Raw genomic sequence first — 12662 nt, 5'->3', positions numbered from 1 at the left:
CTAATATCCAGTCTAAATCTGCCCCTCTCCGGTTTATACCAGTTTTCCCCCTTGGCCACCCTAAGGCTGCTCCCAACCATCCCTGGAGCAGTGGGACATCCCCATCCCAGACTGCGGTGTGCAGGATCAGCCCCTGGGGCTGAGCAAGGGGAAAGGGAAGGTGCAGCTCACTGAACGAAATAAAAAAGGAAAAGAAGAAAAAAACCCAAAAAACCCCAAAAAGAACAATTTTATTCTTTCAAACAAGATCTGTAGCAAAGTCACAGTGGCATCGCCATGCCCAGTCAGGAGTAAATATACCCCCAAAAATATAGAAATAACTTAATCGGAGCTACATTTCAGCAGAGGCAAACCCAGAGGCGATGCTGCTGGACCCGGATCTGCGCTCCAGCAGAGCTGTGAGCAGGGATTCTCCTGAACCAGCACTTCCTCGGCGTCCTGCACCGCTAGGAAATGCTCTGGGGCAGCTGGGGGAAAAGCCATGGGCACCCCACATCCCTCCCTCACCGCAGGCAGGGGAGCAGCGCCGCGCTCCCCACCTCTGTCACAAAGGCTGAGCCCAGCAGAGGGGCGGCAGCAGCTGAAAAATGATGCAAAAAAAAAGAAAAAAAGGGTGTAAACCCCAACGCGGGCACTCCTACCCTCACCCTCTGCCTGTCCCAGGTTAAGAAGCATTTCACATCCCAAATTACAGGGGGATGAACCCCTCCTGCAGCCCCAGCTGAGGGCTGGGTTGGGGTCCAGGACACCGTGGGGAGCAGCGAGGGGCTGCAGGCACCCCCAGCCAGGGAGGGGATGTCCCCCCCATCGCAGGAGGCACTGAAAGCAAACAAAACACCCAGGTCAGAGCAAGGAAGAATCGTGGAGCCACCACCACGCAGACGTCGAAGTGGTGGTGGGACTCAGCTCAGAGATGAGCAGCACCGGAGGCTGCCTGGGCGATGGGATGGCCGGATGCTTCTCCCATTCCTGCAGCATCTACCTGGAGAAGGGGGAGCCAGGACAGCATTCCTTGAGCAGCTGTGCATCTTCCAGCACGACGAGGCCCCAAGAAGCAGAGGCGATGTCCACAATACCTTCTGGTGACCTCTGATCCTCCGCAGCAGCAGTCTTGGTGCCGGGACGTGGCACGGAGGTGTCGCACCAGCACTGCAGGGTGAAGGCAGCACCCACAAGCACATGGTTTGGCTTCGTTCAGGCTCACCCCAAGAAAGGCACAGAGCAGTCGAGCTCCCCCAAGCCCACAGCAGCACCCTGAGGTCTTCCCAGCACTGACAGCTTCTTGAGGATCTCCTCCGCTGGGATGAGGGGCTGCGAAGCTCTCCCTTTCCTTCCACAGCTCCAGACCCCTCAAGCGGGGAGACAATTTTCCAGCAAAGTCTTTAGGGAATCAGCTCCCCCCTGGCCTTTCCCCCAAACCTGGGGCAGGAGGAGGAGGGAGCAGAGGTGGGTCAGGTCATGTAGCGGGTGACGGCTCTCAGGGCGTAGAGCAGAGCCGCCTGCATCCGAGCCTCCAACAAGAGCAGGTTGATGTGCACCTACAGAAGGAGAGCAGGGTCAGGGCACGGGGGGGCTCAGCACCTCCGAGCCCTACCAGGATGGGAAGGGATGAGGGCAGCACCTTCTCTGAGTGCTTGAAGTGTCTCCAGAACTGTGCGTACATCCGCTTGGTTGTCTTCTCCGGGTAGCAGGCCACCGTCTTGATGTAGATCTTCAAGCTGCGCTCCAGGAGTTGGTTCACCTCCCCGTAGTCATAGTCATCGTAGCTGGGTGAGAGATGACTACGTGTTGCTCCATGCACCTGCCCATTCCCACACCTCGAGATCTTTCCAGACCCAAGCCGAGCTCCGCAACACCATCCCTTTGTCTTGGTTTCACCGAGAGCTGCAGGCTCCCAGGCTGGAGCTGCTCACCAGCTCTGCCCAGGGTGGAGAACAGGCTCCGGCAGTGGCTCAGGGACCTACCGGATGCCGAAGACACAGTGGACGTAGTTCCAGATGGCTCTGCGCAGCATGGACGTGTCCACGCCGCAGTGCATGGCGATGGTGTTGTACGTCAGGTTGTAGACAACCTGGAACTTCTCATCCAGGAGCTGCCCCACGTCGGGGTAGAGGCGGTTGATCAGCGAGTAGCCATGGTCCTCCCAGGTGTAATCCTGCCAGAGAAAGGATGCTGGAGGAAGGGCTTGATGGGGAAACGTGGAATCCCTTCAAAGCCAGGGGCTTCAAGGCTTGGGTGTCCCCCTACGTTAATCACTCCCATCTGGTTGCACCGCTCAAGCAGCTCCAGCCTGGTCCCAACCCTTCGCCCCCTGCACCCACAGCCCTGCTGTCCCCCACCCAAGACAACAGGACCTGCCACCCCTTCCCCTGCCACCCAGCACCCACCTGCGCACGGAAAGTTGGGGGTGCCTGCTCGCCCCTCCGCGTGAAGTCTTTGTAGCCGAACTCAGGGTCCTCCACAAAGCAGAGGACGTTGGACTGCAGGGAGTGCTCTGCAATATCTAGAAGATAGCACCGCAGCGGCTGTGAGTGATGCAATGTGACACCGGACAAAGCCAAGCCTGCAGCTGGGGGCCTGATCCTGCTCCTCCCTGGGCAGATGCTGGCTCCTTTCCCCCTGCCCTGTGACTTTCCTGGCCCACAGGGACCCCAGCGCCCTGCACCTCCTCACCCGAGGGAGTGACCAGCAAACTCTCCGTTTTCTCCAGCTCAAAGCGCGTCTCCATCTCCTCCTGCGTGACGCCCTCCTCCTCCAGCTGGTTTTCCTGCAGGAGCTTCATCTTCTCCATCAGCATCTCCACCTCCTGCATCGCATCCTTGCCCTGGTGAAGCAGAGGGCAGAGTCAACGCTGCGCCGGGTCTACCAAGGTTGAGGAGGGGTTGCAAGCCTGGAGTAGCACGGAGCCACTCTCGGCTCTGCTGTCACTTCGAGCAAACTCAGAGCTGCTCTACAGAGCATTTGCCTCTGGGTTTGTCCAGCCCAGATCATTCCAGGGGCTGGAAGAGTGCACGGAAGGTGCTGCTGCACAGCCTTAAAGCATCTGCTCTTCCCAATAAAACGCAATTCCCAAGGGAAGCACCAGAAAGCGGTCCAGCACCTCGCCATGCCCTCCCTTCACACCCCACAGCCCTGCAAAGCAAAGCACCCCCCTTTCTTACCCCAGAGCCCCCCACGCTGCCGTCAGAAGGAGGGCTGCTGTCGCCGTGGGGCGAGGGGGGCTGGGAGCTCTGCCCCCCATCCTGGTCCTCCTCGGGGTTGATGCCGCAGCCGAAAACGAAGGAGGCGAGCGAGTGGTAGTGAGTGAGGAGCACCAGGGCTTGCACCAGCTCTGCCAGGGACCAACTGTTCTCCCCGGTCTTCAGCAGAGCCTGCAAAGCACATGGGGTTGGAAAAAAACCCCTCAGTGTCCCCCAACGCACCCCAGAACAGGGAGACAGGAGGGGGTGTGGGATGCGCCTCCCCCTCTAAACCAACCACCTCTGGCAGGACAGTCCCCAGCCAGGGGGAGAAGTCACCCCTTCCCCATCATCTAGAAGAGCACAGACCCTGTCCTCCAGCTCAAAGACACCGTCAGCCCTAAAAGGGTTAAACCTGGGGGTGGGATGTGGCCCCCAGGGTTAAGCCACCCCCAAAAAACCATGTTCTTTTGGGGATCTGCAGCCCCAGCTCTCACCTCGATGTGGTCCTTGGTGATGAGCCAGGGCCGGTGCGCCAGCAGCTTGTTGATCTCGTTGAGGTTCCTGAGTTTTTGGGGGGCGCAGTGCAGCCCCTGCAGCCACGCCGGGTTGCCCCCCGCCCGCAGGAACTCCCCCATGTGCAAGCCCACCAGGTAGGAGCACTGATGCCGGGCTGCTGCCTGCGGGGAGAGATGTGCAGTCAGCCCGCGGCACCAGCCAGGTCCTCCCAACCCTCCTACAAGCCCTTGGAGAAGCCAAGGCAGGGACCCACCTCCCCAGCATCGCCCTTGGAGGGTTTTCCCTAAGGATGAGATCCAGATCAGGGTCTCTGCCCCCTTTGCCATCCATGCTGGTCCCCAGGGGATCCAGAGGGGTGCTGGGCTACCCCAGGTGGGGTCAACCCCAAAGAGGGTTCCAAGCCTCTGGGACCACAGATCAGGGTGGGGACACCCCTGTGGGTCCCAAACAAGCTGAAAGAGGGGAGGTTGAGATGAGATCTTAGGAAGAAATGTTTTGCTGTGACGGTGAGGAGGCCCTGGCCCAGGTTGCCCAGAGCAGTGGTGGCTGCCCCATCCCTGGAGGGGTTCCAGGCCAGGTTGGATGGGGCTTGGAGCCCCTGATCCAATGGGAGGTGTCCCTGCCCATGGCAGGGGGTGGGACTGGATGGGCTTTGAGGTCCCTTCCAACCCAACCACACATATCCCCACAGCCCAGCGACCTCATCCTCACCATGATGGCGATGTAGTGGCGCTTGTGGTAGGGCAGGGGCCCATCCATACGCAGCAGGAGGTACTGGGTCTTCCAGAAGCTGCTGAGATACTGGGGGTGCAGCCCCATCACCATGGTGATATTGTCCACCCTGCCCGCCGAGACGAAGGCCTCGATGAGGAGCTGCCGCAAGCTGCTCTCCACACCTCCCTGGAGGATCTGCCGGGATGGGGAGACGAGGGAGGTGAAGGGCTTTGCGTTGCTGCCCCCTACTCTTCCCAACAGCCCCCCCCTAACCTAGAAGGAGACCCTCCCCATCAAGCACAACCCAAGCATCCAGGAGCACCCATCCCACCACATCAGACGCTCACCCCATCGGAGGTGCCCAGCCTCCTCCCTGCTGCCCGGAACGGACACCGCCGGTGGCTCCCGCTCCCCATCTCCCCACTCTCAGTTTTGGGGGTCTCCATCCCGGACCCCGCGCAGCCCGTCAAGCTCAGACTTTTGGGTTGTTTATTTGGACGCCGATGTGCAGGGGGGAGGAGATGGGGCTCAGCAACTCCCCCCCCAGCTTCTCCACCCCCACCGCGGTGACGAAACCACGGTGCTATCGCTGCCGGCAGAGGAACCATCTGGGGCACCGACACCGGGTGCTGAGATAGCGCTGAGCACCCGGCACAGGGAGACCCGGGGATTTCAGGGCACGGGGTTTGGGTTTTTTTTTGGGGGAGGGCAGGGCAGTACAGGGGAACAAGAGCTGCGTTTGGCTGAGTGGGGAAACTGAGGCACGGGCAGGGAAGGGACTTAGGGTAGGAAAATGCCAGGAAACGACACAACTGCTCCCCAAATCCTCCAAAACAAGACAAACACACCCCCCTGCAGTGCCACCCTGGGCTGGGTTACCCTTCCCCATCCCACCCTGAGCCCTAGGAATTGCGGTAGGGGGGTGGGAATTCCTCCTTAACATCCCCCTGTCCCCCCACCCAGGGCAGGGAGGGCTGGAGGAGCCCCCAAGCAGGGAGGGATGTACCCAGCCAAGCCCATCCCCATCGCTCTCACCTCTTCCAGGGGGATGAAGGCGCTGGGACTTCTCCCCAGCTGCTGGGAGCCCTTGATGTCCGTGTCCTAGGAAGGAAAAGAGTGTCAGCTTTGGGCCAGGAAGGAGGCAGGCAAGAAGCCACCGATGAGTGTGGTGGCACCGGAAAAGGTGACTCAGGCAGCCACGCCGCAGGGGCGACGGGGACACGCGGCCATCGCCCCCGCAGCGCTGCGTCAGCCTGACGAAACCGGGCTGTGACACACCGGGAGCCGCGGCATCGCCGGCCGGGAGAGCGCAAACACCTTTGGCTCTCAATTTACTATGGAAAACACTGAGCAAAGCCGAGCCCGGGATGTCCCAGCGATGGGTCCTGCGAGCAGGATGGCTCCAGCCATGGCTCATGGTTTGCAGTCATTGCCATAAATGCGGTGCCTGAGGCTCCCGTTAATACTCGTGGGTGCAAAACACCCATCAACATCTCCACTGGTTGTCTTTTCCCTCCCCGAATCCATAGTTTAAACAGAAACGAGCCACCCAGGACAGGCTGCTCCCCGCAATCCCAGCAGATGTTCTACCCCCAACCCTCCCCAGGGAACCCCAAGTGTTTCCATGCTCTATTTTCTCCAAGCAGATAGTTTTTCCCTTCTCTGCAGGTGGGTGAGGGTTTGGCTGAGCCCAATCCCAGCAACGGGGGATGCTGCAAGCGCAAACGCCCACCCAGAGCACAACAGGACCAGGACACCCCCCCCCCCCAATCCAAACCTTAGAGCTGAAAGGCAGGGATGCAGCCTGAATCCTTCCCCCATCCCGCTTTTACGCCACAACCTCCCACCAGGTGTGAATTTGCAGTCGTGCAGGAGAAATCTCCCCACCTGCACCCCAGCAGCACCCATGGGTGCCGACCGCAGACCGGGGAGAGGACAGAGCAGCCGACCCCGAAAGGTAAAATAACCCTCAAAATGCCTATGGAGAATCCAGAACTTGGAGAAAAGAGGGTGGGAAAGGGTTCAAGTGCTCCCAGCCTTGGGAAGGAGGTGAGGGGGAAGGGGTTGGTGCAAGGTGACCCCAAATACAGGGGGGACATGGCACTTGCTTGGGACCAGGATGGAAGCGCGGCATCGGTAGCAGAAAGGGCATTCAGTACACAAACGCCTGCAGCATCGCTTCCTCCAGCCCACGCTCCGGATGCAAGTGCGGGTGGTGGCACCCACTGCCTGCCACCGAGGAGGTGCTCAGGACCCTGCTCTGGATGGAGAAGCACTGGTTTCCTATTCCCATTCCCTGCAGAAATCCCCCAGGTCCCTCTGCCAGGAGAAGCTGAGGTGGCACCACCAGGCTGGGACCTGTCCCCAAGCTGAGCTCAGCCCCCTCCTCCAGGAAGGATGCGAGCTCAGCATCCCTGACATAAGAAGGGTATGGAACTGTTGGAATGGGTCCAGAGGAGGCCACGGAGATGATCCAAGGGCTGGAGCACCTCTGCTATGAGAACAGGCTGAGAGAGTTGGGGAGGTTCAGTCTGGAGAAGAGAAGGCTGCGGGGAGACCTTAGAGCAGCTTCCAGTGCTGAAAGGGGCTCCAGGAAAGCTGGAGAGGGGCTCTGGATCAGAGAGAGCAGGGAGAGGATGCATGGAATGGTTTTACAGCTGAAAGAGGGGAGATTGAGATGAGATTTTAGGGAGAAATGTTTTGCTGTGAGGGTTGCCCTGGGAAGTGGTGGCTGCCCCACCCCTGGAGGGGTTCAGGGGAGCTTGGATGGTTCTTGGAGCCCCAGATCCAGTGGGAAGTGTCCCTGCCCATGGCAGGGGGTGGAACTGGATGGGCTTTGAGGTCCCTTCCAACCCAACCCATTCCATGATTCTATGTTCTGCCTTCCCAGGGAGCAGGCAGGGTTTCAGCCTCCCAGGTTGCCCAGGACCACCCTGCTCCATCTCCTGGCACGAATCCCCTGTGCAAACTCAGTGGGGAGGAGCGGTGCCGAGGAGAACCAGAGGCAGCAGCCCTTGACCATAGTGTCGGACACAGCAAAGCTCCCGCTGCCCATCCATAGGGATGCGTCAGCCGGCAGAAGGATGCACAGGGCAGGCAAAGGCCACCTCCAGGTGCATTACTGGGGACACGGAAAGCAAAAGCCGTGCCAGCCCAGCTGTGCCGTGCCTGGCCCCTGCCAACCTCCCACAATAAGTGGCTCATCCAGTGCAATGATGTTTTACAACTGGAATCTTGCTCCCACAGCGCCCAGTTACCGAAGCAGGAGCTGCGCCAGGACCCCTGGTCCATCAGCCGCTCTGCACCAAGGGGATTCCCAGCGATCCCTTTTCTCCCTTCCCCACATCACCTCCCTCCATCCTCGGCTGCGAAGGCTCCCCAGGCAGGTAGAGTGCAGCCACCCCCACCACACGCCTGTATTGTGGCTGCGGGAGGAATGGAAAACCCACAGCATCAAGGCAGGAAAAGCAAGTGCAGCACCCAGCAGCATTTTACAGGCTGGAGAAGTGGGGCTGGAGAACCTCGCGAGGTTCAACGAGGCCAAGCGCAAGGTCCTACACTGGGGTTGGGACAATCCCCGGGTTCAATCCAGGAGGGGGGATGATGTGATTGAGAGCAGCCCCGAGGAGAAGGACTTGGGGTAATGGTTGATGAGAAGCTCGACATGAGCCGTCAACATGTGCTCGCAGCCCAGAAACCAACCGTGTCCTGGGCTGCATCCAAAGCAGCGTGGGCAGCAGGGAGGGAGGGGATTCTGCCCCTCTGCTCCTCTCTGGGGAGAACTCAGCTGGAGGATTGTGTCCAGTTCTGGAATTCTCAACGTAACAAGGAGATGGAGCTGTTGGAATGGATCCAGAGGAGGCTACAAAGATGATCAGAGGGCTGGAGCACCTTCCCTATGAGGACAGGCTGAGAGTTGGGGTTGTTCAGTCTGGAGAAGAGAAGGCTCCCAGGAGACCTTATATTGACCTTCCAGTACCTGAAGGGGCTCCAGGAAAGCTGGAGAGGGACTATTTGTAAAGGCTTGTGGGGATACGACAAAGGGCGATGGGTATAAACTGGAGAGGGGCAGATTTAGACTGGATATAAGGAAAAATTTCTTCACCATGAGAGTGCTGAGACACTGGCCCAGGTTGCCCAGGGAAGCTGTGGCTGCCCCATCCCTGGAGGGGTTCCAGGCCAGGTTGGATGGGGCTTGGAGCCCCTGATCCAGTGGGAGGTGTCCCTGCCCATGGCAGGGGGTTGGAGCTAGATAATCTTTAAGGTCCCTTCCAACCCAAACCATTCCATGATTCTGTGATTTTCCATACCTAAGACAGCATCAGAATCCAACAGCGCAATCAAACACACACCTTCCAACCCATTAATGACGTGGAAGCTCAACGGGCAGCTCTGAGCCCAACTCTGCTCTCCCGCTGTGCTCAGAAACGAGCATCACACCCAGCACTGTGCCCCCCACCTCCTGCAACCGTACAGGAGAGGCTGCGGTGGGGCTCCCACTGCCAGGATTCACCTGGGGGAGATGGGACACGCCGTGGGGGGACACCAGCAGCAGGAGGAGGCTGCTTGGATGCACAAAAGCAGGGATGGCACCAGCAGGATGGCACAAAAAGACACACACAGACAACTGGGGATGCTGATGACACATCCCAGTCCTCATCCGTGGAGCAACCGTGCAGGGAAACGCTTCTCCCAGGGGTGTTTTCCACTGTGCCCTGTGAAGGGAGGAGTCCTGGGGCTGCTGCCAGGCTTCACCGGGAGATATCCGAGAGCTGGAGCCCAAGGGATGGTGGGTGCTTTCTCCTGCTGCCTCCAAACCACCACCGCTGAGCCGGGAAGAGGTGCAGGATGACACGAGGTGACCACGCAGCAGCTGTCAGCGCGGCCATGCGGTCCTCATGCGCCGGGCAGCGGGTCACGGCTGGCACCAGGCTGCAGCAACGCCAGCAGCGCCTGCATCCGCATGCTCCGACAGCGAGGGATGCTCCTGCCCTGAGTCACCGTGGAAGCGATACTGGGGTGACAGCAGGAGCAGACTCGTGCCATCGCTGCCTTGGGTGCTGAGCTGGCTCTGCACTGACTCACGGATTGGGGAGAAAAAGCTTCTTCAGTGCTCCAAAAGGCTCCAAAAGGGAGGGGACGGCAGCGGAGAGACCCCAGCAGGCAAATCCCCAGGGACACAAAGCGAGAAGGAGCCCAGGAGGTCACCCCGCTGCTTTTTGCCAACGGCTCAGGGTGACCTTTGAAGGTGTGTTTCAATCATCCTTACGCAGAAGCTCGTTATGTTTTTGCTGCATTAAGCAATCCTCAGGGGTGCTGCGGTTAACCCTCACTGTGCCACCTCCGGAGAGCACCTCACCTCCTGCTTCTGCTGATGGGGAAACTGAGGCACAGAGGCGACGCTCCAACTTGCAGCCGCCACACAACCTGCTCCCAGGCTCCAGAGGCTCAGGGCAGGTAGATGGTCTTCAAGGAGCCACAGAGGGAAGGAGTTAATCCCCTGGGAGCGGGAGGACCAGTGCGCTGAGCAGAGAGTCCCGCGACCGCGGCACTGCTGCCAGTGCTTAGTCAGGTGTTGGAAAATCATTCTCGATAAGGCGAGGTTAAACAAACAGCCCTGCAAAGCACGTTTGCCCCTCGTAGCCGCTCTCCTGCCAGACCTGTGCAGGATTGTGTCCCTGGACTGTACCGGGAGGTGACAGCAGCACCGGGGCTCAGCCCCGCTGACGCATGGAGACGATGCACGGCTCTGACCCCCTTGGCCCAGGGAATTTCTGTACCTGCCAGATGTTGGTTGCACCCCCATCACCACCATCCTTTCCAAAGCAATAATTCCAGGCTTCAGCTCATGCCAGGAGAAGCACCGGAGGGGATTCCTCGACACCACTGCTGTCTGGGGGCTCGAGGATAACCATCCCTGCAGCTACAGGCACAGCTGTTTGGGGAGACACCGACTCCCACAACCCTGAGGTGCAGAGCAATCTCACTGTCCCTGGAGAAACCTGAGGAAAGGGGAATGGAGCAGCAAGTGGAAAAACTGCAAGCGTTTTTTTCCCAGAGAGGAAAATAAGTCTTATAGAGACAATTCCTAACTTTCTAGGAGACTCAGCAGGTTGGTGGCTGAAGTTGCAGACCAGCCCGATTGCCTGGGAGGGACATGGGGTCCCGCAAAGCTCCACGGACACCTCAGGGTTCCGGTTTTCCACGCTGGACTTCACATTCAAAAGTCCTGGGCAACGCGAGATGTTTCCCAGACCTCCGGGTTAACAGGGACACCACCAAGATTCCATGTCCAGCTCGGGAATGGCAGCACGAGCCCAATGACTGGATGGAAGCCCCAAACTCCCACCAACTCGACACCACCGACACCTCCCATCCCATTAGCAGCCCCTGCCTCAGTTTCCCTTTGCCAACCCATGCCACAGGCTGGACCCGTGCCTGCCTCCAGCACACATTGCAGCTCCTGGAGGGTTCGGGAGACCTCGATATCTCCTCCCCACTGCCAGGACAGGACCCGTGCCTGCCTCCAGCACACACCGCAGCCCCCGGGGGTTCAAGAGACCCCCCCAAAACCCCCTCCTCAGCCTCCCCAGGAGCCCGGGGAGGGCTCGCAGCATCCCTGCATCCTTCTTTTTACGCCCAATGCATACAAGAGGGTCACTTTCGCAGTCCAATATCAGCTCCTCCACCCCGTTTACCCCCTCCCCAAAGTGGGGGACCCCGAGGGGTGCCCGGTGCCAGCCCCCCAGCCTATCCCGGTGCCCCGGGGGGGGCTCAGTAGAGCCCTTACCTGGGGGTCCCCGCAGCCCCGGTAGTCCTGCAGCATGGCAGGGCGCTGGGCACGGCCCCGGGGGTCCCCGGGCTCCGCACCGCTGCCCGAGCCCCGCGCCCGCTTTCATAGCGCCGCGGGGGCGGGGCTAAGGCAAGCCACGCCCCTTCAACTGACCTAGCCAATGGGAACACGGGGGCGTGGCCAATATACATCAGCCAATGGCAATGGGGCGTGGTCAACGCGCAGCCCTCAGCCAATGGCAACAAGGGGGCGTGGCTAAACGGAACACTCTCAGCCAATGGGAAGCGGCGGACGCGCGGGGGGTGATGGGAGTTGTAGTTCGCCGCGCGCTGCTGTGATCCGCGGGAGTCTCCGCGCAGCGCTGGAGTCCGCGATCGCAGCGGTTCGATCCCCCCCCGAACCCCGTACAGAGTCAGGGCGGTCACACGGAGGGTTCTCGGATCCCGCGCATCCTTTCTGCTCCTTCTTTCCGCAGCTTTTGAAATAGGGAGTGGTGGAAAACATCTGCTGGGGGCAAAGGGAAAAGGAATCACGGAATGACCCGCATTGGAAGGGACCCCCAGGGATCATCGAGGCCAACTCCTGGCCCTGCACAGGACACCCCAACGTTCACCCCACGTTTGCATTGGCCAAATGTCAGGTTTGGTGCTGTGACTTCATCCCTGGGAGCTGTTCCAGGGCTCCACCACCCTCTGGGGACAAACCTTCTCCTAATGTCCAACCTAACCCTTCCCTGGCGTCTTCCTGCCATTCCCTCTGATCCTATCATTGGTCACCAGAGAGAAGAGCTCAGCGCCTGCTCCTCCTCCCCTTGTGCAGAAGCTGCAGACCACGATGAGGTCTCTCCTCTTCTCTGGGTTGAACAGACCCGGTGTCTTCAGCCGCTCCTCTCACGACTTCCCCTCTAAACCCTTCGCCAACTCCATACCCTCTTCTGGATGCTCTCCAGCAGCTTTAGAGCTTTTTGTTTCTGCTGTGGCACCCAAACCTGCACACACACGGGTGGAAGAGGCACACGAGGAGCCTGCACGGCTTTACAGGCAGTGGTCTTTGCCCAAAATCATTCAGCTGCTCTGGTCTTACCTTGTGGCCGGAGTTTGGTCCGCGAGGAACGGTTTTATCCCCCTTCCTGCCACCCCACTGTATCCCGAGGCTCCCGCCAGCTTCGCACGGAGCAGTTCGCTTCGCCCAGTGCACAACCACCCTGAGACTCACCGAGCAGCTTTCCCCTTCCATCCTTCTCCAAGGCGTTCAACCAGCTCCTGTCCAACAAACCCAATAAAAAGAGGTGAAAGAAGGCAAAAAAACCCACCCACCCCACAAGCAGAGACAGCCCCAGACAGCAGCGCCGATAACAATCTGTGCTGTTTGACAGCCCGCACATGGCAAAGTCCAGCAAACAGGAGTCGCTGCACAAACAGCTCAGGTTTTGCCTGGCAACAGCCTCCTCCGGCTCC

General features: G+C 59.7%; 1 protein-coding gene across 5 annotated transcripts; it reads right to left on the bottom strand.

Moving 5' to 3' along the window:
• Positions 1–206: 206 nt before the first annotated feature.
• SESN2 (sestrin 2) lies at positions 207–12456 on the bottom strand. Of its 5 annotated transcripts, XM_054086249.1 has the most exons (11): positions 12421–12456; positions 11614–11709; positions 5448–5513; positions 4410–4607; positions 3677–3859; positions 3162–3371; positions 2674–2824; positions 2388–2503; positions 1965–2155; positions 1622–1766; positions 207–1538 (listed from the first exon to the last, which is right to left on the bottom strand). In XM_054086249.1, the coding sequence occupies exons 1-11, from the start codon at positions 12439–12441 to the stop codon at positions 1452–1454; spliced, it is 1464 nt and encodes a 487-aa protein (XP_053942224.1). In that variant the 5' UTR covers positions 12442–12456; the 3' UTR covers positions 207–1451. The 5 variants fall into 5 exon arrangements, with proteins under 5 accessions (XP_053942224.1, XP_053942223.1, XP_053942226.1 ...); XM_054086248.1 differs by lacking the exon at positions 12421–12456 and having other exon boundaries at positions 11614–12334; XM_054086251.1 differs by lacking the exon at positions 11614–11709 and having other exon boundaries at positions 208–1538.
• Positions 12457–12662: the final 206 nt, after the last annotated feature.

The sequence above is a fragment of the Cuculus canorus genome, chromosome 22 (assembly GCF_017976375.1).
Source record: "Cuculus canorus isolate bCucCan1 chromosome 22, bCucCan1.pri, whole genome shotgun sequence".
NCBI lineage: Eukaryota > Metazoa > Chordata > Aves > Cuculiformes > Cuculidae > Cuculus > Cuculus canorus.
The sequence above is the reverse complement of the archived record's forward strand: the minus strand, read 5'-3'. Positions and strand labels throughout refer to the sequence as shown.